The 25978-nt window shown below is 45.0% G+C and overlaps 1 protein-coding gene across 1 annotated transcript in view; it reads right to left on the reverse strand.

Annotated features, from left to right (window-relative positions):
• MAGI1 (membrane associated guanylate kinase, WW and PDZ domain containing 1) overlaps window positions 1-25978 on the reverse strand; it is an 809094-nt gene that overhangs the window by 81616 nt on the left and 701500 nt on the right. The window contains exon 13 of the mRNA XM_063940923.1: window positions 9219-9250. Within this exon, the coding sequence (XP_063796993.1) occupies window positions 9219-9250 (32 nt within the window). The remainder of the gene's footprint in view (window positions 1-9218; window positions 9251-25978) is intronic.

Here is a 25978-nt window from a genome sequence, read left to right on the forward strand (position 1 = left end):
CCAGCGCTTAATAACACTGTGGAAAAATATGACCAGATAGCGCTGTTTTATATAATAATATTCCAATTCCCACTCACTGCGTCACCAACGTGCCCCCCTCCTCTTTTTTCCAGCCTGTGAAGTTCAGCAGGGGAGAGACCAGGGAGCCAGCGTTCAGCATGCAGCTTCTGTGGAGAAAATGGCGCTGGTTAGTGCTGAGGATCAAGCCCCGCCAACCCGACGGCGGGCTTCGGTCCCAGTGCTTTTTTTAATTAAAATGGCGGGGGATTCTTGGATTTACTGCCTCCGCAGCCTAATCCATCTTAACATGCCCAGAAGTGAGGAATGTTGCTGCCCAGGGCGCCCCCCCCAGCGCCCTGCTACCTTCAGTGCTGCTCTGTGTGTGTATAGTGGGAGCAATGGCGCGCAGCTTACTGCTGCGCGCCTTACCTCATGAAGATCTGATGTCTTCTGCCGCCTGATGTCTTCTGCCTTCTCATACTCACCCGGCTTCTATCTTCGGCATCTGTGAGGAGGACGGCGGCGCGGCTCCGGGACGAACCCCAGGTGAGACCTGTGTTACGACACCCTCTGGAGCTAATGGTGTCCAGTAGCCTAGAAACAGAGCCCAACCGTAAAGCCAGCCCTGCTTCTCTCTCCTCAGTCCCACGATGCAGGGAGCCTGTTGCCAACAGGACTCCCTGAAAATAAAAAACCTAACAAAATTATTTTAAAACAGAAAACTCTGGAGAGCTCTCTGCATTGTACCCTTTCTCCTCTGGGCACAGAATCTAACTGAGGTCTGGAGGAGGGGCATAGAGGGAGGAGCCAGTGCACACCCATAGTCAAAGTTCTTTTTAGGTGCCCTATCTCCTGCGGAGCCCGTCTATACCCCATGGTCCTTACTGAGTCCCCAGCATCCTCTAGGACGTAAGAGAAAACGGTATCACTGCACGGTTAACATAATGCCCTGTGCCAGTGGGAGAAGCCATGTTAGGAATGCAGTATTAGTTCACTAAGAACCAGTGACATCACTGGGGCACTATGTATAGACAGACCAAGTACCCTAGCAAGGTCAATTACTTTTTCCATAGGCTGCGATGTCATGCATCTCCACTGAGCTGCCATGACAGCTACCTTCCTGTGTGCATGGTATACACTTTGTAGATATACCATTCAAGAGATGCAACGGGGGAGGTCTACCAAGTGAGAGTGGCACAATTAACGTAACTACAGTTTGGTCAACCCACTGTGTTTTGTGGCATAATTGCAGATGTGGCAAAAGTGATTGGATGCGATGACAGAATGCGTTTCACTGCAGGCCACCAGCACTGAGCCAGGACGTGTTTTATACAGCAGTGGCCAGTTAATGGAGACGTCATCATCACCTTGTAGCCGCAACCTTTTCCTGCTGTCAAGGAAAATTGCATAACTTCTCGCAAGTACATGAAATGGTCTGGGTAGGGGTTAGAGCCCACAAATAAACTGATGGTAAATAGTAGGCCTTTTAAGAAACAAATTACTTTCTGATCCCTGGACCTCACTTTCATTGTTCACGCACTAAGCAAGGTGTGGAAGATGACTTTACCCCTACTAAGCACTTTTTTGGGCTATAGTTACACCCAGGGGTGCCGAGAGGTGATGGAGGGTCAGGAAAAAGGTAGGTCTGACCTGCGCCTGCCTGGGTAATCTGCATTACAGGGATAAGGGATACGTGTCAGCCTAGCACATGCACACATTCCCAGCACGGCATGGCTTCACAGCGCCACACAAACTTTGACGGCGTCCCACTAATTTCTTTTGGCAGCCATGATGTGTTCTCATACATCTAGCCACAATATGCCATGGGGGTCAGTATGATTTGCCGATGTATGGGATGACAGCTGTTAGTATACCGACAGCAACATCCCATCCATCAGAATCCCGACAGTCCCCCGGTAAGCCCCCTAACCCTCCTCTGCCCCCTACCCTAACCCTCCCTTGTGGGTGCCTAACCCCAACCCTCCTTGCTTTGTGCCTAACCCTAACCTTCCCTGCTGCCTAAACCTAACCCTCCCTGCTTGATGCCTAATCCTAACCTCGCTTTTATGTGCCTAACCCTAACCCTCCCTCCCCGGTACCTAACCTTCCCGTGCCTGCACCCAAACCCCCCTTCTTCTGCTTAAACCTAACCTCCCCGCCACACCGCAGCAGGTCGCCAGTGAGTCCCGCTGTCTGGACGATTGGGATGCCGGCTGTCGGTAATGTGACGCCAGCATCCCGTGTGGCGTTGAGATTGCCTAATACAGAACTCGATATACTGACACCGGGATCCCATCTGTCGGGAAGCTGCTTCCCATTCCATGCAGCGCAAGATGCCTGGTGTGACTGAGATGCCAGGTCCCGTGCAATCACGCAAGCTTTGGGCGTTTTTTTTTTATTTTATTTAGAAAACACTGCTTAGTCGCAACATAATTTGAGGAGACTGCGCTGAGGAATATAAAATATGACACCTGTGTATTGTGTGTGACCGAGTCTGTATAAGGAGCAGAACAGAACTTGTATTGGAATAAAGCTGTGGCTGCTACATTGTATCACTTTGTATACAGAGACTCAGTTGTACAAAGATACACAAGTGTCATATATCAAATCAATCAGCACAGTCTCCTCGTGTGTCATAGTCGCATTGCGTTGCGAGTAAGATGCAAATGGGATTCTTACAGGACCCGGAGTAGCAAGAGGGATTGTTTGGTGTGACAGCAGCAAAGATGAATGAGGACACATCTGTACCTTCCTAATTTCCAGTGATCTATTGATGTTTACTTTTTTTTTTTTGCCTTTAAACCCTTACAGTAACTGCAACTTTTACCTACCTTCCAACTGTCCCTATTTAGGCGGGACAGCCCTGATCTGAGTGTGTGCCCTGACTGTTGCAATGATGTTTTCTGAACCAGCCACTTTGAAATGCAGAGGGGTGATAGGTCTCGTGCTTCAGAACCATGGGAACGGCAGCGCACGGACTACGAGTTGTGCATTCAGGGGCCAATTCAGTAAGGATAGCAAATTCTGCTAATTAGCAGAATTTGCTATCCTTTTGCTCGCATGCTGGGGGCCGCCCAGCATACTGACCGACGCCTCCCCCCCCTTCAGCAAGCAGAAATTGCGATCACTTCGCAATTTCTGCTTGTCAGCAGAAACTAAAGACGGCTCCTGCCGGCGCAGCTTAGCTGCGACTGCAGAAGTCCCTGCGCCATTTTACCTGTTGCGGCGGCTGCGTGCGACGCCCACCGTTCGGGTAGCCCCGCCACCGCAACGCTCCGTCTCCTCCCTGGAAACGGAGTGTTGCTTCCCCCTCGCCCCGCGACCGCCTCTGCCTGATTGACAGGCAGAGGCGATCGCTTTTTCTGCACCCCCCCCACGCAGAAAGTGCGGGTGCTTGCGCCCACGGGGTCATCGTAAAAGTTACAGTTGGATCCAGATTTGCGATCCAACCTGAATTAGCCCCTTAATCCTATTTTTATATTGCTATGAAACAGTACTACACTGTCCTGTGGCCACTTTTATCTCTCTTTGATTTTGCATCCTAGCTGTATACCCAGCGGTCGAAGAGGAAATTTAGGAGTGGCGGCAGTGGTTGAAGCGTGCCAGTCAGACCGAGGCCTGGCATTTCAGCTTTGACATAAAAGTTACACGATTTCACCTGCCAGAGAGCATAGTCCAAGCACGTATCAAACACCCTGGAGGCAGATCACTAGGAAAATATAATTTGCAATGTTAAAATTCTAAGTATAATATTGTATGTCTAGATGAACATAAGTGCAGAATGGCAGCAGGCATCCTCTATATACTTTCTAAATAATACTTTAGGAAAAAAGCCAAATGTAAATGTACAGGAAAAATAATTACAGGTTGAGTATCCCATATCCAAATATTCAGAAATACGGAATATTCTGAAATACGGACTTTTTTGAGTGAGAGTGAAATAGTGAAACCTTTGTTTTTTTGATGGCTCAATGTACACAACCTTTGTTTAATACACAAAGTTATTAAAAATATTGTATTAAATGACCTTTAGGCTGTGTGTATAAGGTGTATATGAAACATAAATGTATTCTGTGCTTAGATTTAGGTCCCATCACAATGATATCTCATTATGGTATGCAATTATTCCAAAATACGGAAAAATCCGATATCCAAAATACCTCTGGTCCCAAGCATTTTGGATAAGGGATACTCAACCTGTAGTATATTAAAATATGTTGTTTTCTAATCATAAGAAGAATTCGAACATCAGTGGTTGGGTGGAGCATAAAAGGCTGAATGAGTGACATGGAGGAGCAGCAGCAGACGACTTTTACCACATCCAAGTGCCACACACCCATTAAGCGGAGCACAGGGCGTCACCCTTCCTGCTGCTTGCTAAGGTAAGGAGTAATAGAAACAGAGACAGAGAATTTGATGGCAGATAAGAACCACTTGGCCAATCTAGTCTGCCCATGTACATACAAACATGCACACACTAGGGATCATTTTTGTTGGGAACCAATTAACCTACCAGTATCTTTTTGGATTGTTGGATGACCTCAGTGCTGTGAGGCAGTAATGTTAACCATTACAGCATCCATATAGCCCATAGAGGGCACCACTTCTGAGGTGAAGGGGTACACAGTAATAGGCCCTACACACTGGGCGATACCACTGAAAGATATGAACGAGATATCGTTCATATCATTCAGTGTGCAGGCACCAACAATAAACGATGCAAAGCCCCGCGCTCGGTCATCATTGGTGCCGGCTTGTTTAAACATGCAAGCTAATATGGACAATCTCGTCCATATTAGCATGCAGTGCTATGAAGCCGGGTGACGGGGGGAGTGAAGAAACTTCACTCCCCTGTCACCGGGTCGCCCATCGGACGTATTGGCTGTCGGGCACCTCGGCGGCGCATCGCGCTGTGTGTAGGGCCCATTAGTGCTGGCCATGGTAATGGAAAGTAAAAGTGCATTTTTTATGCTTTTTGTCCTTAGCCACTGAACATTCTAGTCAGCGGGCAAGGGCCTAGCTACCATAGGTGCAGGGGATGCAGTTGCTATGGGGCCCGAGCCATCTCTGGGGCCCCACACCCTTCCCCTGCACCTAGTTGCGGAGCCCTGCTGGCAGCTATTACCTTAGAAGTGTGCTGCTGCCCCGCAGCCTCACCAGCTCACCCGGTTGGCTCCGCCTGTACTCCCAGCCTCTGTGAGGAGGAGAGACTAGACGGAGCTGGCCAGGAGAGCAGCAGATGAGGCTGCAGTTCAGCAGGCAGCAGCCCACCCACTGCAGGTAGTGCATGGGGGCGATCTTTAAGTAGTCAGGGTGAAGCAGGGGCGCCAGAATGGTTTTATTGGCTGAGTGTTGCGGTGTCGGATAGGGATGTTAGTCCACACAACGGCACTTAACCAGGATGATTGGTTTATTCAAATAACAGCTTGTAATATATAGAAGATGTTCTGCAGCAGCAGGAACTCACTTTATACATGTGAAGTAGTACAGCGGTAACACAGCGTCTTAGTACACACAGGATGCGGCTGTATACACACAGAGTACGGCTGCAGGGTAGACAAGGTCACACACTCAGGAGAGAAGAAGCTGCACGTCAGTGGAGATGTAAGGAAGAACTCTCTCAGACTCTGCACTAAGCACCTCCTCCTGCACTGAGCTGACACTAGGAGGGAAAACACTGGAGCAGGGACGCTGCCTCTAGTGCTGGGAGCGGAGACAGACCACAGAATGATCTACTGTCTAACAGGTTTGAGATTGGCGGTGCGCCGAAAAATTACATATGAGCGCTCCCCCAATACACCCCCAAGTGCGGGATAGCACTTACCCCCGATGACTTCTCCTTTAAAAAGTGTGCTCTGTGCTGCCGCAGCGTGCTATACCATGCTCTCCTGTCTTGCCGGGTCTGCACAGATGCATTACTGGGAGGAGGCGTGGCCATGCTGAGCCTGCTGGGACATCCCCGCCTCCTCCCAGTAATGCATCTGTGAAGAGCCGGGAAAACAGGAGAACATGGTACAGCACGCTGCGGCAGCACAGAGCACACTTTTTAAAGGATAAGTCGCCACAGGGATCCAGAGGTGAGCGCTCCCCCACCCCAGCGCCTGCACCGCTGTCATATTCTGAGGGGGACAAGCTGCCCCCCACCTGTTCCAACGCCCCTACGGGGAATGGGTCTTTGAGTAATTTACCAAAGGGGGGAGGGTGTCAAAGGGGGGGCATGACTGACTATTCTATAGGGCCCCAATTTGCATAGATACGCCCCAGTCAGCGGGGCCAGATTAATAATGTGGCAAATGGGACAACAACTTCACACCTCCACATAAAAATAGGTCCATCATCATGACAGCAAGATGATGTCCAGCAGGCCAACTGGCCACACGGTCGGCCACAAATTATTAAATTATAAAGATTGCATTTCTATTTTCCTCATAAAATGATGTCGTTTTTCCTATTCTTATGTATTTAGTGAGGCATTAGGGCTGATAGTGTAGTGCCTGGACACGCCCACCTGACACTGGCCCCACCCACACAGCACTGGTCACACCTCCAAGGCTTCTCACAATAGGCCCATTTTCAGCCCCAGGCCTATGAGGCCCTTAATCTGGCCCTGATAGTCAGTGACTAAAACCTCCACCCCACACCCAAAATAAATAATTTGCAATTACAACTTTATGTTTTTGCATATTTGCAATTGCAAATGTGTTTGAGAGCAGTCATGTTGCTTCTAAGAAATATTATATCATGTACCAAGACCTGAGGAAGAGGATTGCATCTATTTACAATACTTTTCTGTTAAGTAAGCACATTTCAGTACACTAACCCCCTTAAATAAAAGCTAAAGTAATTAAGCTAATTTGCTATATCATAAGATATAAATTAGACCAATTAAGGGAATTAAATTGGCTCTCTTAGATCCACCATAAAAATTAGACTTCCAAGTTTAATAGCCTAATGGGCAAACTTTGGCTCTCCAGGTGTTGCAGGAACTATGGAGCCATTTCCACGACAGTCACAGTGGCCTCAGCTAATCTAAGCTTGCTTTAAGGGAGCTCATTCCGACGTCACATAATGTGACGACACAGTCGCTATGGTTAATGAAATAATGTCCATTTACACTAAGAAAACGGAACGGAGTACGATTTGCCCCTTCACATGTGCTGCACAATAACCGTGCTCAGAAGACTGCACTGCATATATTATGCAAACACTGGAAAATTAAAACTGCAGTATTCATTATAATAAACGATGGTAATTAAAAACGTCCATGACCAAGCGGATGATTATTCAGTTTCTAAACACCTTTTTCTTGTTTATAAATACACGAATCACAAATTATTGCTTTCGTAACTGTTCAAGTGGTGTTTATTGGGGAGAAGACAAAAATTCCAGACTACAAATCACTAATTATAGTACAGTACCGGGGGACACTGCTGGTGAAGGAGATTCAACATAATAGCAGATGATTAATACCGCTTTGCAGATCACAAATGAAAACTGCTTTTTGGTCAACAGACATTTAACAGCATCAACGGCACAAGTGTGCGATCTTGCCCTTTCCACTTCACAAATTTTTTATGTTTTTATTTTATGTATTTTTTTTTTTTTTTCAAATTAAACCTGAAATGCCAGTAATACATGATAGAATAAGGTTACATTTGTTTTAAAAGCAATTCTTTAGTGCCTGTCCCCAGGGGCAAAATTATTTCTGACGATGGTGCAGAACTATGGGCACACAGTTTGACATTTTTTGAGATTGGGCTGTGAGCGCAAACGAATACTCTATGTCTTTGCATTAATATAAACTGACAGTGGTTCAGGCCTAGGGTCACGTGACTACCCAGAAATGCCTTAAGCCATAAAAATCAGATCATTTATTTTAGCAATTCAACAAAAAAAAAATCACATTCTAATTGTCTGCTGCTCTCCTTGTTTGATCCCCAACACTGCCTGTGAGACGCTGAGGTTCACTGAGTAAAAAAAAATAAAAATTAAGTAGCAGTCATTTGTTGCCTGCAAAGATTCAGCCCCCCTCCTTCCAAAAAAAAAAAAAAAAATCCTGGAAAAAAATAAAATAATCTGGTTTGGATATTTTTTGTTGTTCCAGAACCTGTTACGTGACAGAAGGAGGATGCGTCACTCCTTCCAGCTGATTTATATCCATAGCAATATTTACCACTGGACTCCTGTATGTAGTCATCATAAAAAGTTATAATTTTCAGAACCGATCATAAAAAAACAAAAAGCATTAAGTTATGTGCTGAAATATAGATGCTATGACACACACACACATATATATATATATATATATATATATATAAAAATTACCAATGACAACACAAAAAACAGCAACGACAAATAAAAAAAAAAAATTGAATGAAAATATAGGCTCAGGTGCTTCCAGCAGTCTGGAAAATCATAGAGAATATAAGACCGTCAATTAGCTCCAGCTAGTGAATTATTTATATGTCCTCTGAAATAATGCGCAGGCTATTTTTACAGAAACCACTTTTGTGGTCTTTGAAGAGACGAGAATGACTAGTGCTGCATCCAAGGTGGAAAAAAAAGAAAAATAATGATGTGTAAGAGGGGGGTCCCAGACCTGCCGGTTCCCGCAGCGTAGGTTTTGAGTGACAGACAATGAACGTCCACCACTTGAATTAATGAACTAAAGCAATCTAACCAGGATACAATGTAGCTCGGAATTTTTTTTAAATAAACAAATAAAAGGATAAAATAAAAACATTTAAAAAAAAAAGTCAAATTCCAAAAACATATTTAGGGTCCCAGAATGCCAGAATAAAGTAGCAGGTGTTTGTGGACTGTACTAGAGGTACAAGAAGGTGGAGTCACATTTATTCCATCTACAAAATGAATGGTGCCCCCCACCCTTTCTTGCCCGTCTTCTACCCTCCTTCCAAATTAAACTGCCACAAGAAAGAAAAAAAAGTCACCTACCGTGAATAATAGGCATGGTAACCGGCAGCCTGGCCGACAGGTTAGGCAGTGGCTGCAGTGTTGCCTGCATTCTGCTCTTTAATCATGCAGTGTTAGATTGACTACGCTTTCCGATATACACCCTTCCCCGATGCATAAAACAGTGCGAACCACATTTCCGACAGTAAACACACAGTGTAACAGTCAAACAATACCAAGGCTCCCAGCTCCAGATCAGCACGTTAAAAGCACAGAAAATATAGAGATATAAAATAAAGACTTACCGACTTTGGGCTCTTCTTTGGGACTGGAAGTCCTGCAAAACGGCAACAAGGGAGAGATCAACATTAGCATACAAATGTTACGTTCATCTAAGATAAATCCCAAGGTATATCATTGTAATGTAGCCATCTGCACGGTTATACCAGGATTCTCTTCAGCATAAGAGTTATCAGTCTGTTTATAACGAATCAAAGCAGAGTGCGAGGGAACGAAAACAAGAAGGGGAGAGGAGGAGAGAGGGAGAGAGAGAGAGGAGAGAGAGAGGAGAGGAAAAAAGGGGGGATTGAAAAAGAGAGAGGGACAGAAATCTATCTGCATTAGCGATACTGCAGCAGCCGGGAGGCTGGGGAGAACAGACCTCATCGGCCTGGGAAAACTGAGCGCTTGGACAGAATCTCAAATGTTCCCCGGGATTAAGAGGGACTTGGCTAATAATTAAACCAGGATGGGTCCTTTTTGACGCGACCTGCTTATCAATTGTACTGGACCAATGAAAGCTGGACCACAGGCACAAGCTGCCGTTAAAAAGGGATTCTGTACAGCAAGTGGGAAGACAAGGAATTTTGCCGAGGGTGGATGAGGGGGGTGTTGTTCCATCAAGGTTAATAAACATGTGGCAGGCAGCTCCATTAAAAAAAAGCTGCTATGTTATCAGGCTTCCTCTGACAGTGCAAATGAAAAGTGACCCTGACTGAATAATACCATTGTAATTCAATGTTTTTGTTAATTGTTTATACATGTATTTATGAGTGTGTGTGTGTGTGTGTGTGTGTGTGTGTGTGTGTGTGTGTGTGTTTTTGTATGTAGATAGATAGATAAATAGATATAATTACTGCATAAATAGTTACTTTACCGCCTTGTATTAAAATGAAAAACAAAATAATGATAATAAAAAAACATATATAAAAAAAAGGAAGACTTGACTGCAAGTTTATAAACACAAACAGGGAGGTGATAGAGAGAAACTCCTGCACTCCAGCGGGTGGCGCCAGCAGCAAGGGTAATATTTACACAGCACGTATGAGTAGTACATGGGTTATATACCCTACCTGATACAGCAGCACCATGTTTATAGGCTATTTTGACAATTTGAATAACACGGTGTGAAAGGCTTCGCATGTCAAAGTTACAATTCCATCAATACAGTATATGTGCGATAGTTAAAGATTTTAAACAGTGACTCAAAAAAACTAATTTGCTCAAGGGGAACATCCAGATCAAAGCATGTTCAAGTGTCTCCATTATCATTCACGGACGTATTTTCAGGCCCAATGTCCTACTCCTTTGCTCTTCATTAATGTTTTATACAATCCAATAACACAAAACAGTTCCAGGAGCATTCGATATAACCCATATAAAACTGTTAAATACCTTTATATACTTCCAGCACCCCAAAGGGTAATACTGTGTTACCCAGTGTATACAGAACAAAGAAACAGATGGTGAGGCTTTTTTTAATAAAATTGTATTTTTCATGTGTTATATGTGATTTGTAATTATATTTACGCCCTCATTAGTGATAGACTCACCATCTGTTTCTTTTTTTAAACAATCCATAAAGGTTCTTTGGTCTTTTGTGCATATAATGGTACGTCTTTCTAACACAAGCTGATAATGAGCAGAAACTCCCAACGAGAGTACTCCCACCTCATCTGACTTCTGCTACAATATGGTAGTGGTCGCCGCTGCAAATAATTTTAATGTCATGTTCTGCAAAATAGAGATGCGTGTTTCAGTTCTCCAGAAATCCAAATCCATCCAAATTTTGTGAATCCGAAGCAAACCAAAACCTGGCCCTGGTCCTCCAAGGAGATCTGATCCGAACTGAGGACCCTATTCAGCTTCAAGTTTTACATTCTGCTAAAAAGCTAAATCTGCGGGTGCTGTTGCTCGCATGCTGGGGGCCGCCCATCACAGGGAAAGGCCGCCCAGCATGCAAATGTCCGCCTTGCGATGCGATAAAATTCAGAATTTGAGGTTGACCCCTGCATATGCAAACCAGACTGCGTATGCAGTCGGTCCGGTGTCATGTTTTGGGTCGCAGCGACCGCTCCAACTCTGCCCTGTTTTTTTGCCGCCATGCCCCCAGCAACGGCTCAACACCGCCCCCCCCCCCTCCCCCAACACCGTCAATCACATCACGTTCACATCAATGTGAGTACTTGTGCACGCGCATAGCGGCCGTTGCTCATGAACAGTTTAGCAAATATCGACTGTTTGCGATTTTTGCTTAATATCGAACCATGCTGAATGAGGGCCAAAGTACCGATCCAAATCTTCCCACGGTTCAGAATTCGGATTCTAAATTCGAATTTCAGGTTGGTTTTGGATTGCAAAAATTACATGATTTTAGCTGTTTTTATTTATTTTTTTTATTAATGATCATCAATTTTTTATTGATTTTAAACCAAACCGAAATCTGAATCCAAACTAAAATACTTGAGGGTGGTTTTGCCAAAATCAAAACATGATGATTAATTAGAACCAAAACATAGGGGTCCGTGCACATCTCTACTACAAAATAAAATTTCATTTTTGCAGCTACAAACACCATTGGGATCATTATTGCACATGATGATATTCCACAGTCCACCTATTGGCATGACCAAATATTTACTCATCCTACAATTCAACCCACAATTAGCAAATGTCCACAATTCTCCCCAAAACAGCCTCTGAGTTCCCATGTGCATCGTTGACCATTTCTCATTGGGCCTCAAGCCTTTCAACTTATGAGAATTTGGACGGTTCTAAGTATATAAATGGCTTTTGCCTGGGGGTTGTCGCTGACTTTTCTTGTGCTAGGTTGGAAATCAAGTTATTATTTATGAAACATACTGTATAGTATGCAGCAGTTGATAGAGACTGTTGCCCAGAAGAAGGACATTTTCAAAAGCATCTTTTTTTTTTTTTAATTGTTCGATTGAAAAAATGTAAAGAATTTCACACAATGCCACGTAGGAAAAAACATGTTTCCTAACTACAATTGCTCTTTACAATAAACATTTTAGTAGTGGCTATAAAATGGTTTAATTGCACGCCAACTTGCAAGCTCTAAGAAAACGATAATTCTAAAAAAAAAATCTCTAGCAATATATTCGGAAATTGTCTGTTTAAATTACGCAGGCGCAATAACATTTTCCTTATTTTAACATCAAGATCAATAACACTTTATTTATCATACGTAATAAAATCATCAGCAAATGACAATTTTGAATCGACTGCCAAAATCCTAAAAATGGAGTGCTCAAATTTTGGTAAAATTTCTTAGTATACAGCTACAGCAAATTCTAATCTCTTTGAAAGGGGGCAATTTTGATCGCAACCGTCTGTACGCGATATGATGCAAAGCATCTATCTTGAGCAAATGGTATAATGTGTTTGCTTTAATTCACAAAAAACAGTTGTGCATCAAAACCGTGTTTTTTTTCAACCTCTTTCTGCATCAGCAGAACATAACTTTTTTTAACCACTTAACGGACGATTTTTCCTTTCAAAACTGTTCATATAGTTTTAGTTTTAAAAGTATTTTTTTGAATTTTTAGATATTATATTATGCATATCTGCAGAACAGATCTACTCATCAAAAACTGAGGTAACACAGTGGGACGGCGCGGTTGCATTACTGCATTATTGCATTGTTATCTGACCATGCCAGTTAAGTGGTTTGAAATGATTTAGAAAAAAAAAGTTTTTTTTTTTTTTAATTCTTTTATTGTTGAGGCAAAAGCCAGTAACTTTAAAACCAGCACCATAAATGGGCTAGTCTAATGAGTCAGGGTAATAGGCAAAATGACAAAAATAATATAAAACAATAATAAAATATAATAAAAAAACACTACAGTATTGTGAGTGGCGACCTAACCATGTTATCACAATCAATCCTTCCATGCTAGCTGGATAAACATGCAGAGGCGATATGGAAAAATACTCTAAGCTATTGTCTGCTAGAACCCCACTAGAGCCATGAATCATAAAACGCCATTTGAATCATACCAATGTTTACTGCAAAACCAGCAGTAATTGACTTAAGAAACAAGGTTGTATAGGCTGGCACAAAATGTCAACTGCTCTTCGGGGAGGGATGAAAAACATGTGTATGAAATAAAGTAAAGGAATGTTTCAGATGATTAATAACATTCAATTGATGAACTACAAATAAGGATATATTGTACGATGAGGTACAGTGTAGCTCGAAATTGTATACAGCAGTTTCGCCCCCAGTATAATAGAGATAGGCCCTCATTCCGAGTTGATCGCTCGCTAGCTACTTTTTGCAGCCGTGCAAACGCATTGTCGCCGCCCACGGGGGAGTGTATTTTTGCTTTGCAAGTGTGCGATCGCCTGTGCAGCCGAGCGGTACAAAAACATTTTGTGCAAAACAAGACCAGTCCTGAAGTTACTTATCCTCTGCGATGATCTTAGCGATGGAGGACCCGCCCTGCAAACGCCTGGTCACGCCTGCGTTTTTCCTACCACTCCCAGAAAACGGTCAGTTGACCCCCATAAACGCCCTCTTCCTGTCAATCTCCTTGCGATCGGCTGTGCGAATGGAATCGTCGCTAGAAGCAAAGCCCAGCAACAATGCTGTTTGTACCCATACGACCCGTGTGCGCATTGCGGTGCATGCGCAGTTTTGCCGGATTTTCACCTGATCGCTGCGTTGCGAAAATCGTCAGCGAGCAATCAACTCGGAATGACCCCCATAGTGTATACCGACGGTCTACAACCTGTAGTTCTCCACCCACTGTGGAACTACAAGTTCCAGAATGCAAACAGGATAGCTACAGTTGGCATATCCCTTTTTTACACAAACACTTTATTGGTATGAACGGTCCTGAATTGTAAATTAGTCTAACAAGAAGAAAGTTTAATATAGGTAAATTATTTAATTTCTTATATAATGCTCTAGAAATGCCTATAGGTGTACATTGTCATGCAGTGCTACATTGGAGCTGTCATGTTGATTTCTCTGTGTATATGAAATCAAATTCTGTAATCCATATGGGCAGTACAGATGGTGTAATGGTTAGCATTACTGCCTCACAGTGCTGAGGTCATGGGTTCGATTCCCACCATGGCCCTACCTGTGTGGAGTTTGTATATTCTCCCCGTACTTGCGTGGGTTTCCTTCGGGTGCTCTGATTTCCTCCCACTATCCAAAAATATACAGGTAGGCTAATTGGCTCCCAACAAAATTAACCCTAGCGTGAATGTGTCTGTGTGTACATGTGGTAGGGAATCTAGATTGTAAGCTCCCCTGGGGCAGGGACTGATGTGAATGGGCAAATATTCTCTGTACAGCGCTGCGGAATGTGTGTGCACTATATAAATAACTGTTAATATATAATAAATAAACATTCCATATGGCATCCAATGTAATAGCGCCCCAAGTGGCCGAATGATTGTGAAAATGGTAGAACGCTTTCTTAACATTACCAAACAGCGTTTAAATCATTTGGATAGGAGAGTATAATAATTCAGCAGGGAAAACAGGAGAGTGTAATTCAACAGGGAAAGCTGCAAAATTTTCTGAATAATTAAGTAGATGAGCAGAATATTACCAAAATTTAAATTAATAATGACTGCCCCACATGCTGTATGTATGAATGAGTGAAAATATTAAGGGGTATATGCAATTGCGGTCGAATTGCAGCAAAAGTCGAAAAACGGGGCATTTTCGACAAAAAAATAAAACATGTTGAATTGGATTTGACAATGCAATACAGTACTTTTCGACAAAAAACCTGCCGTTTCAGATTCGACTTTTTGCAATTCGACATTTACTCAAATTCGACATGTCTGCAATGTTAAAAATGCGGCTTTTTTTCGACAAAAGCATATTCAATTGAAGAATGTCGATTCGACAACAGTGCTTTTCGACAGTAATTTCGTCAATTTCATTCCGCCTCACTTTGCTGGCGGAATCTAATAACAACATTTTAAAACATGTTTTTTTTGTGTGTTTTTTTTGTTGCTAATAGCATATCTATTTATATTAGAAGGGATTATCTACTTGGTTTGTCTATTAGGAGGCACAAGTATTATTTATATATTTTTTAAAAGAATATTTTTTTTTTTAACTGACTAAAATAGAGAGAGCATGGTTTTCAGTGGGAAGGGGTGGGAATGGGTTAAAACAGTGGTTCCCAAACTGTGTGCCGTGGCTCCCTGGGGTGCCTTGGGACACTTGCAGGGGTGCCTCGGGTTGGTGGTCCAGAACCAATTCAAATTCTGCATGGTCAATGTAAAAAGCAAAGCCAGTGTTAATGGCTGCCAATCATAAAATATATTGACAATCAGAAGCAAATCTGGTCCCTCACCACAGAAGTTACCCTAAGGATGACATATAAAGACAATTTACTTAATGTAATATTTATTTCTAAATTTTTCAATAAGAAACTATTAGCTTAGGGGTGCCGTGAAACAAATTCTGATACTCTAGGGTGCCTGTGATTCAAAAAAGTTTGGGAACCACTGGGTTAAAATCAAGAAAAAAAAAATGCGTGGGGTCCCCCCTCCTAAGCATAACCAGCCTTGGGCTCTTTGAGCCGGTCCTGGTTGTAAAAATACGGTGGAAAAATTGACAGGGGATCCCCCGTATTTTTAGAACCAGCACCGGGCTCTGCGTCCGGTCCTGGTGCAAAAAATACAGGGGACAAAAGACGTAGGGGTCCCCCGTATTTTTAACACCAGCACCGGGCATCACTAGCTGGAGAGATAATGCCACAGCCGGGGGACACTTTTATATCGGTCCCTGCGGCCGTGGCATTAAATCCCCAACTAGTCACTCCTGGCCGGGGTACCCTGGAGGAGTGGGGACCCCTTAAATCAAGGGGTCCCCCCCCTCCAGCCACCCAAGGGCCAGGGGTGAAGCCCGAGGCTGTCCCCCCCATCCAAGGGCTGCGGATGGGGGGCTGATAGCCTTGTGTCAAATAAAAGAATAGTTTTTTGTAGCAGAACTACAAGTCCCAGCAAGCCTCCCCCGCAAGCTGGTACTTGGGAACTTTGCAGTCAGCGGTAATAAAGTTTTACTTTCACGGTGTGCATGTACTGTTTTTATTTGGGTATTTTTTTTGCAGTAGAACTACAGGTACCAGCGGGCCCGTTTCCCCCCGCATGCTGGTACTTGTGGTTCTTTAAGTACCAGCTTGCGGGGGAAGCTTGCTGGGACTTGTAGTTCTGTTACAAAAAACAATATTCTTTTATTTGACACAAGGCTATCAGCCCCCCATCCGCAGCCCTTGGATGGGGGGGGATAGCCTCGGGCTTCACCCCTGGCCCTTGGGTGGCTGGAGGGGGGGACCCCTTGATTTAAGGGGTCCCCATTCCTTCAGGGTACCCCGGCCAGGGGTGACTAGTTAGGGATTTAATGCCACGGCCGCAGGGACCAATATAAAAGTGTCCACCGGCTGTGGCATTATCTCTCCAGCTAGTGGAGCCTGGTGCTGTTGTTAAAAATACGGGGGATCTACGTCTTTTGTCCCCCGTATCTTTTGCACCAGGACCGGATGCAGAGCCCGGTGCTGGTTCTAAAAATACGGGGGATCCCCTGTCAATTTCCCCCCCGTATTTTTACAACCAGGACAGGCTCAAAGAGCCCGAGGCTGGTCATGCTTAGGAGGGGGGACCCCACGCAAATTTTTTCAGGGTTTTTTATCCATTTTTGTGCCATCCAAAAAGTCGAATCCAGGACGCACACTATCCGTCAATTGGTCCGTTTTTCGACAGCGGGACTGTTGAATCCGTTTTTTATTGAAGATGTCGAATTCGGGTCCCGGAGAGAGGGTAAGTGACTGTCGAATTGTGTTGAATTTAAAAACGGTCGAATTCCAGCCGGAATTCGACCGCAATTGCAAATACCCCTAAGTGGGAGATGTAACAAATTTTGGAGAGCGATAAAGTGGAGACAGATAAAGTACCAATCAGCTTCTGTCATTTTACAGGCTGCACTACAAAAAATGACAGGAGCTGATTAGTTTATAACTTATCTCTTTCCAAGATTTGGTAAATCTCCCCCTAAGTCATGATGAAGGCTGAGAGATGTGCCAAAACTGGTGACAGAAATCATCTCCCACTGTTGCCCACTTACAGTCAGCTATAGCTGCTCAACCTGAACACACGGGTACAGATACTGGTGGCACTCGGCACACACATCGCCACGCTAATACAGTAGCCACATGGCACTTTCATGTTACGCTCACCCGGCATGCCATGTACAGTACTGTGACAGTTCTGTGTACCGACGCCGGGATCCCGAACACTCAATAGCCCGCCGTTCGGTATGTCAAACAGGGACTATTCCCACTCGTGGGTGTCCACAACACCCATAAAGTGGGAATAGAACCTATGGCGAGCGCAGCGGGCTTTAGATGCGCTTGCCCCCCTCTGCTGGCCATCTCATAGCCGGTATGGTGACTGGCGGTAGACCCAACCCGGTGTTTCTATTAAGTGTTAGCATTTTTAGACCTCTTAAATGTCTATAGGGAATACTATATGTTTTAGGTAGTGTTCAGTCACACTTTATAGCTCTACAATTGTTCAACAAAACACACAAGTCACTCTGCAGCGAGAACTTTAGATGGGGACATAATTACTAACATGAGAGACTGTCAAGTCGCTACTTGCTTTATTCCTCCTGCTGTTGCTGTGAAGCTTCACATCCCAGCATGCCCTGCCACAATTGCCGTGTGGCAGGGCATGCTGGTATTTGTAGTTCCACAGCAGCTGGAGGCCCTCAAGATGAATACCCCTGGCCTACAGACTCCAGTACCTCCAGTGAATAAATCCAAAAAGTATTTAAAGGTATGATAAGGCAACATTTTGCTTGCCAGCTTTTAGCAACAACAAGTCCCAGCATGCTCTAACACAACAGCCAGTAACAGAGGCGAGTTACATTCACTTCTGCTTCCTGTAGTTGACACAGTGCTCTGGACCGAAGCAAAAGATAATAAGCCCCAAACCCTGCCACCACATGGCATCATGGCGGCTGTCCGTGTAACATTGTTATGTTACCAACATTTATAAGTCACTGGGGGGATATGCATGAAAATGTGGTGCATATGTAATGGAGCAAAAATGTGCCGTACCCCATAGCAACCAGACTAACCATCTTAACACGTATGTGATGACTAGCAGAGCATCTTTATGTATTAATTTTTCATCTCATGCGCATTTGGATTGTTCTAGTTTTGAAGTGGATGGAGACAGAAAAAGCTTTGGCTCAACCAATAATGGGAACATTCACAGCAGCACAGTGTATTTCAGGTGATTAGTGCTGCTTTGTGGGATACATCCACTTGTGATATATGAGAACAGGGCTGCATGGGAATGGAGCAAGGAAAGGAATATGACGGGACTGGTTAAACGTATTATTTTTTTAAAATCTTACATTTATTTTAAGACAACACTTAAAAACAGGATTGAATTTCAATAGAAACACTAAGGAGCGCTAATATTATGTTAATAAAGAATATTTGTATTTATTTTTAAAAATTTTTTAAAAAAAAGGATTAATTACCACAATATTACCAATTTGCCTGGTGATTACAAGGTAACATATACCACAATGGTAAAAATATAATGAACATATAAGTCAGCTGATTAGCTCATATAAAAAATGCAGTACTGCAGTCCAAATTTGTAGTCAGGCAGTCCTCCAATTTAGTATAGTAATGTGAGAAATAAAAAGAACGTCCCACAACCTTTTGTGAAAATGATACTTTGTATTTGTTGCAAAGTTCCTCGTTTTACGAGGCACTGGTCTCACCCATATTGGCTGGTCTCTGCTGATTCCCGTCGATGGTCGTTTGCAGCGTGGACTGCGGGCGCCTAAGCGTGTGCCTCTTAGGTATGTTTAAATGAGGCGCCGCACATTCACAACAGTCAGTCTGCTGACGGGGCTTCTCAAGCACAGCAGTGTAGTATGAACACTTAAAAACAGGATGGTATCGGGATCCCGAAGCTTGGGATGCCAACAGTCAGAATTCTGACAGCAGCATCCTGACGCTCAGGTTCCTGACACCGATTTGGTAGTGTTGTAGCCCTAATCCCCAACCTCCTTAACCCACCTGACCCGCAACCTGACTCTAACCCACCCCAGTGGTGTCTAATCCTAAACTCCTCCCCAACCCGCATCTATACCCTAACCCTTCTTCCCCCGCAACCTTACCCTAAACTACAAAACCCCCACCCACCGCCTTACCAGTGTGGAGTCCTGGCAGTTTCTCGTTCGGAATTCTGGTGCTCGGGGTACTGGCGTCAGCATCGGGATTCCGACTGGCGGGATCCTGACTGGATCCCTTTAAAAAACGTTTGTAGGTTTCCCCTTTCCAAAATGACTATATGAAACGTCCTGTGTGTAAAATGAGTGTGCAATGTGGTGTAAAGCGACTCTGAAAACACTGTTAGTTTCCAGCAGTTTTACTGCTTTTGCATTATTGGGTGCGTTTTAAATGTTTGTGACCAATCAGATGCAGTCATCATTGTCAGTGTGCAACTTACAGGTTCCGGATGATAGGTCGGCAGTCAGTAGTTTGACAGTCAACAGTTTGACTCGTTATGGACGACATGCATTATGTCGACAGGTAAAAAAAAGGTTGACATGGTCAAAAGGTTGACACGTCAGTGCTGAAGTTCGACAGGTACGAACGGTCGACATGGCAATTGTCGACATATATATGATCGAAAACTATTTTTTGTTGTCTTTTTCACCATTTATCATCCACGTGGACTACGATAGTGCACAGTAACCTGTGCCAAGCAAATCAAGCCACCTTGCCTGAAGCATGGCGAGTGAAGGGACACAGTACACTAACTGGGGTCACATGGGCTTTAACATCGAAAATGAAACAGAAATAACAAAAAAAAATGGTGTCAACTTTTTTTTGTATCAACCATTTCCATGTCAACATCTTGACTGTGTCGCCCTTTTGTACCTGTCGACCCTTTCAAATGTCCACCTTTTACATGTCGACCTATTGCATGTAGACCACATGGGGTCGACCTAATGATCCTCACCCGCAAATGACACCATGCTTGAAGCACCCACAAATCATATTCTCACAGGGAGCTGTGTTTGCGACTTTTCTCTAAACATTTTGGCCGCAATTCCTGACTACACGCCCACACCGCGCCCTTACTGTACTTAGGCTGCGTCGGCAAGCTGACTTGGCATTGCCATTCAAGCCCCAGTCCTGGCTGTGAAGTGCCAAAAGATACACATGCACCCTAAAGAAAAGAGCAAGTTTCAGCCCAAAAAATGCTGCAACTTATTTTTACCTCTGACTTTGAATCAAGTCCCAAGAGAGGAATGGGGTAACCAGAGAATAGACAGTGGAAAGAGCAGGGTCTTCCAATATCCCACTTAGTTTAGAAAATAAAAGCAAATGTGTATTCCAAACGTGCTGGATATTTCCCAAGCCTGCTCACACCCATGTCAGCGTCCTAGAGTTGGACCAAAAATAAGATTTTACTTACCGATAAATCTATTTCTCGGAGTCCGTAGTGGATGCTGGGGTTCCTGAAAGGACCATGGGGAATAAGCGGCTCCGCAGGAGACAGGGCACAAAAAGTAAAGCTTTTTCCGATCAGGTGGTGTGCACTGGCTCCTCCCCCTATGACCCTCCTCCAGACTCCAGTTAGGTACTGTGCCCGGACGAGCGTACACAATAAGGGAGGATTTTGAATCCCGGGTAAGACTCATACCAGCCACACCAATCACACCGTACAACTTGTGATCTAAACCCAGTTAACAGTATGATAACAGCGGAGCCTCTGAAAGATGGCTTCCTTCAACAATAACCCGAATTAGTTAACAATAACTATGTACAATTTATGCAGATAATCCGCACTTGGGATGGGCGCCCAGCATCCACTACGGACTCCGAGAAATAGATTTATCGGTAAGTAAAATCTTATTTTCTCTATCGTCCTAGTGGATGCTGGGGTTCCTGAAAGGACCATGGGGATTATACCAAAGCTCCCAAACGGGCGGGAGAGTGCGGATGACTCTGCAGCACCGAATGAGAGAACTCCAGGTCCTCCTTAGCCAGAGTATCAAATTTGTAAAATTTTACAAACGTGTTCTCCCCTGACCACGTAGCTGCTCGGCAAAGTTGTAATGCCGAGACCCCTCGGGCAGCCGCCCAAGATGAGCCCACCTTCCTTGTGGAGTGGGCCTTTACAGATTTAGGCTGTGGCAGGCCTGCCACAGAATGTGCAAGTTGGATTGTGCTACAGATCCAACGAGCAATCGTCTGCTTAGACGCCGGAGCACCCATCTTGTTGGGTGCATACAATATAAACAACGAGTCAGATTTTCTGACTCCAGCTGTCCTTGCAATATATATTTTTAATGCTCTGACAACGTCCAGTAACTTGGAGTCCTCCAAGTCACTTGTAGCCGCAGGCACTACAATAGGCTGGTTCAGATGAAATGCTGACACCACCTTAGGGAGAAAATGCGGACGAGTCCGCAGTTCTGCCCTGTCCGAATGGAAAATCAGATATGGGCTTTTGTAAGATAAAGCTGCCAATTCTGACACTCTCCTGGCAGAAGCCAGGGCTAGAAGCATGGTCACTTTCCATGTGAGATATTTCAAATCCACCTTTTTTAGTGGTTCAAACCAATGAGATTTTAGGAAATCCAAAACCACATTGAGATCCCACGGTGCCACTGGAGGCACCACAGGAGGCTGTATATGCAGCACTCCCTTAACAAAGGTCTGGACTTCAGGGACTGAAGCCAATTCTTTTTGAAAGAAAATCGACAGGGCCGAAATTTGAACCTTAATAGATCCCAATTTAAGACCCATTGACAATCCTGATTGCAGGAAATGTAGGAATCGACCCAGTTGAAATTCCTCCGTCGGAGCACTCCGATCTTCGCACCACGCAACATATTTTCGCCAAATTCGGTGATAATGTTGCACGGTTACTTCCTTCCTTGCTTTAATCAAAGTAGGAATGACTTCTTCCGGCATGCCTTTTTCCTTTAGGATCCGGCGTTCAACCGCCATGCCGTCAAACGCAGCCGCGGTAAGTCTTGAAACAGACAGGGACCCTGCTGAAGCAAGTCCCTCCTTAGAGGTAGAGGCCACGGATCTTCCGTGATCATCTCTTGAAGTTCCGGGTACCAAGTCCTTCTTGGCCAATCCGGAACCACTAGTATCGTTCTTACGCCTCTTTGCCGTATAATTCTCAATACTTTTGGTATGAGAGGCAGAGGAGGAAACACATACACCGACTGGTACACCCAAGGCGTTACCAGCGCGTCCACAGCTATTGCCTGCGGATCTCTTGACCTGGCGCAATACCTGTCCAGTTTTTTGTTGAGGCGAGACGCCATCATGTCCACCATTGGTCTTTCCCAACGGGTTACCAGCATGTGGAAGACTTCTGGATGAAGTCCCCACTCTCCCGGGTGAAGATCGTGTCTGCTGAGGAAGTCTGCTTCCCAGTTGTCCACTCCCGGGATGAACACTGCTGACAGTGCTATCACATGATTCTCTGCCCAGCGAAGAATCCTTGCAGCTTCTGCCATTGCACTCCTGCTTCTTGTGCCGCCCTGTCTGTTCACATGGGCGACTGCCGTGATGTTGTCCGACTGGATCAACACCGGTTTTCCCTGAAGCAGAGGTTCTGCCTGGCTTAGAGCATTGTATATTGCTCTTAGTTCCAGAATGTTTATGTGAAGAGACGTTTCCAGGCTCGTCCATACTCCCTGGAAGTTTCTTCCTTGTGTGACTGCTCCCCAGCCTCTCAGGCTGGCGTCCGTGGTCACCAGGATCCAATCCTGTATGCCGAATCTGCGGCCCTCCAATAGATGAGCACTCTGCAACCACCACAGAAGAGACACCCTTGTCCTTGGAGACAGGGTTATCCGCAGGTGCATCTGAAGATGCGACCCTGACCATTTGTTCAACAGATCCCTTTGGAAAATTCTTGCGTGGAATCTGCCGAATGGAATTGCTTCGTAAGAAGCCACCATTTTTCCCAGGACTCTTGTGCATTGATGTACAGACACCTTTCCTGGTTTTAGGAGGTTCCTGACAAGCTCGGATAACTCCTTGGCTTTTTCCTCCGGGAGAAAAACCTTTTTCTGAACCGTGTCCAGAATCATCCCTAGGAACAGCAGACGAGTTGTCGGCATTAACTGGGATTTTGGAATATTCAGAATCCACCCGTGCTGTTTTAGCACTTCCTGAGACAGTGCTAATCCCATCTCTAGCTGTTCTCTGGACCTCGCCCTTATTAGGAGATCGTCCAAGTATGGGATAATTAATACGCCTTTTCTTCGAAGAAGAATCATCATCTCGGCCATTACCTTTGTAAAGATCCGAGGTGCCGTGGACAATCCGAACGGCAGCGTCTGAAACTGATAGTGACAGTTTTGTACAACGAACCTGAGGTACCCCTGGTGTGAGGGGTAAATTGGAACGTGGAGATACGCATCCTTGATGTCCAAGGATACCATAAAGTCCCCCTCTTCCAGGTTCGCTATCACTGCTCTGAGTGACTCCATTTTGAACTTGAACTTCTTTATGTACAGGTTCAAGGACTTCAGATTTAGAATAGGCCTTACCGAGCCATCCGGCTTCGGTACCACAAAAAGAGTGGAATAATACCCCTTCCCTTGTTGCAGAAGAGGTACCTTGACTATCACCTGCTGAGAGTACAGCTTGTGAATGGCTTCCAACACCGTCTCCCTTTCGGAGGGGGACGTTGGTAAAGCAGACTTCAGGAAACGGCGAGGTGGATCTGTCTCTAATTCCAACCTGTATCCCTGAGATATTATCTGCAGGATCCAGGGATCTACTTGCGAGTGAGCCCACTGCGCGCTGTAATTTTTGAGACGACCCCCCACGGTCCCCGAGTCCGCTTGAGAAGCCCCAGCGTCATGCTGAGGCTTTTGTAGAAGCCAGGGAGGGCTTCTGATCCTGGGAAGGAGCTGCGTGTTGCTGTCTCTTCCCTCGACCTTTGCCTCGTGGCAGATATGAATAACCCTTTGCTCTCTTATTTTTAAAGGAACGAAAGGGCTGCGGTTGAAAAGTCGGTGCCTTTTTCTGTTGGGGAGTGACTTGAGGTAGAAAGGTGGATTTCCCGGCTGTAGCCGTGGCCACCAAATCTGATAGACCGACTCCAAATAACTCCTCCCCTTTATACGGCAAAACTTCCATATGCCGTTTTGAATCCGCATCGCCTGTCCACTGTCGCGTCCATAAAGCTCTTCTGGCCGAAATGGACATAGCACTTACCCGTGATGCCAGTGTGCATATATCCCTCTGTGCATCACGCATATAAAGAAATGCATCCTTTATTTGTTCTAACGACAGTAAAATATTGTCCCTGTCCAGGGTATCAATATTTTCAATCAGGGATTCTGACCAAACTACCCCCGCACTGCCCATCCAGGCAGTCGCTACCGCTGGTCGTAGTATAACACCTGCATGTGTGTATATACTTTTTTGGATATTTTCCATCCTCCTATCTGATGGATCTTTAAGTGCGGCCGTCTCAGGAGAGGGTAACGCCACTTGTTTAGATAAGCGTGTTAGCGCCTTGTCCACCCTAGGAGGTGTTTCCCAGCGCTCCCTAACCTCTGGCGGGAAAGGGTATAATGCCAATAATTTCTTTGAAATTATCAGCTTTTTATCAGGGGCAACCCACGCTTCATTACACACGTCATTTAGTTCTTCTGATTCAGGAAAAACTATAGGTAGTTTTTTCATACCCCACATAATACCCTGTTTAGTGGTACCTGTAGTATCAGCTAAATGTAACGCCTCCTTCATTGCCAAAATCATATAACGTGTGGCCCTACTGGAAAATACGGTTGATTCGTCACCGTCACCACTGGAGTCATCGCCTGTGTCTGGGTCTGTGTCGACCGACTGAGGCAAAGGGCGTTTCACAGCCCCTGACGGTGTTTGAGTCGCCTGGACAGGCACTAATTGATTGTCCGGCCGTCTCATGTCGTCAAACGACTGCTTTAGCGTGTTGACACTATCCCGTAGTTCCATAAATAAAGGCATCCATTCTGGTGTCGACTCCCTAGGGGGTGACATCCTCATATTTGGCAATTGCTCCGCCTCCACACCAATATCGTCCTCATACATGTCGACACACACGTACCGACACACAGCAGACACACAGGGAATGCTCCTAACGAAGACAGGACCCACTAGCCCTTTGGGGAGACAGAGGGAGAGTTTGCCAGCACACACCAAAAGCGCTATATATATATCAGGGATAGCCTTATAATAAGTGCTCCCTTATAGCTGCTTTGTTATATCAAAATATCGCCATAAATGTGCCCCCCCCTCTCTGTTTTACCCTGTTTCTGTAGTGCAGTGCAGGGGAGAGACTTGGGAGCCGTCCTGACCAGCGGAGCTGTGAGAGGAAATGGCGCCGTGTGCTGAGGAGATAGGCCCCGCCCCTTTTCCGGCGGGCTCGTCTCCCGCTATTTAGAAAAATTAGGCAGGGGTTAAATATCTCCATATAGCCTCTAGGGCTATATGTGAGGTATTTTTAGCCTTTATAGGTACTCATTTGCCTCCCAGGGCGCCCCCCTCCCAGCGCCCTGCACCCTCAGTGACTGCCGTGTGAAGTGTGCTGAGAGGAAAATGGCGCACAGCTGCAGTGCTGTGCGCTACCTTTAGAAGACTGCAGGAGTCTTCAGCCGCCGATTCTGGACCTCTTCTGATTTCAGCATCTGCAAGGGGGCCGGCGGCGTGGCTCCGGTGACCATCCAGGCTGTACC

The sequence above is a fragment of the Pseudophryne corroboree genome, chromosome 9 (genome assembly GCF_028390025.1).
Source record: "Pseudophryne corroboree isolate aPseCor3 chromosome 9, aPseCor3.hap2, whole genome shotgun sequence".
Lineage (NCBI taxonomy): Eukaryota > Metazoa > Chordata > Amphibia > Anura > Myobatrachidae > Pseudophryne > Pseudophryne corroboree.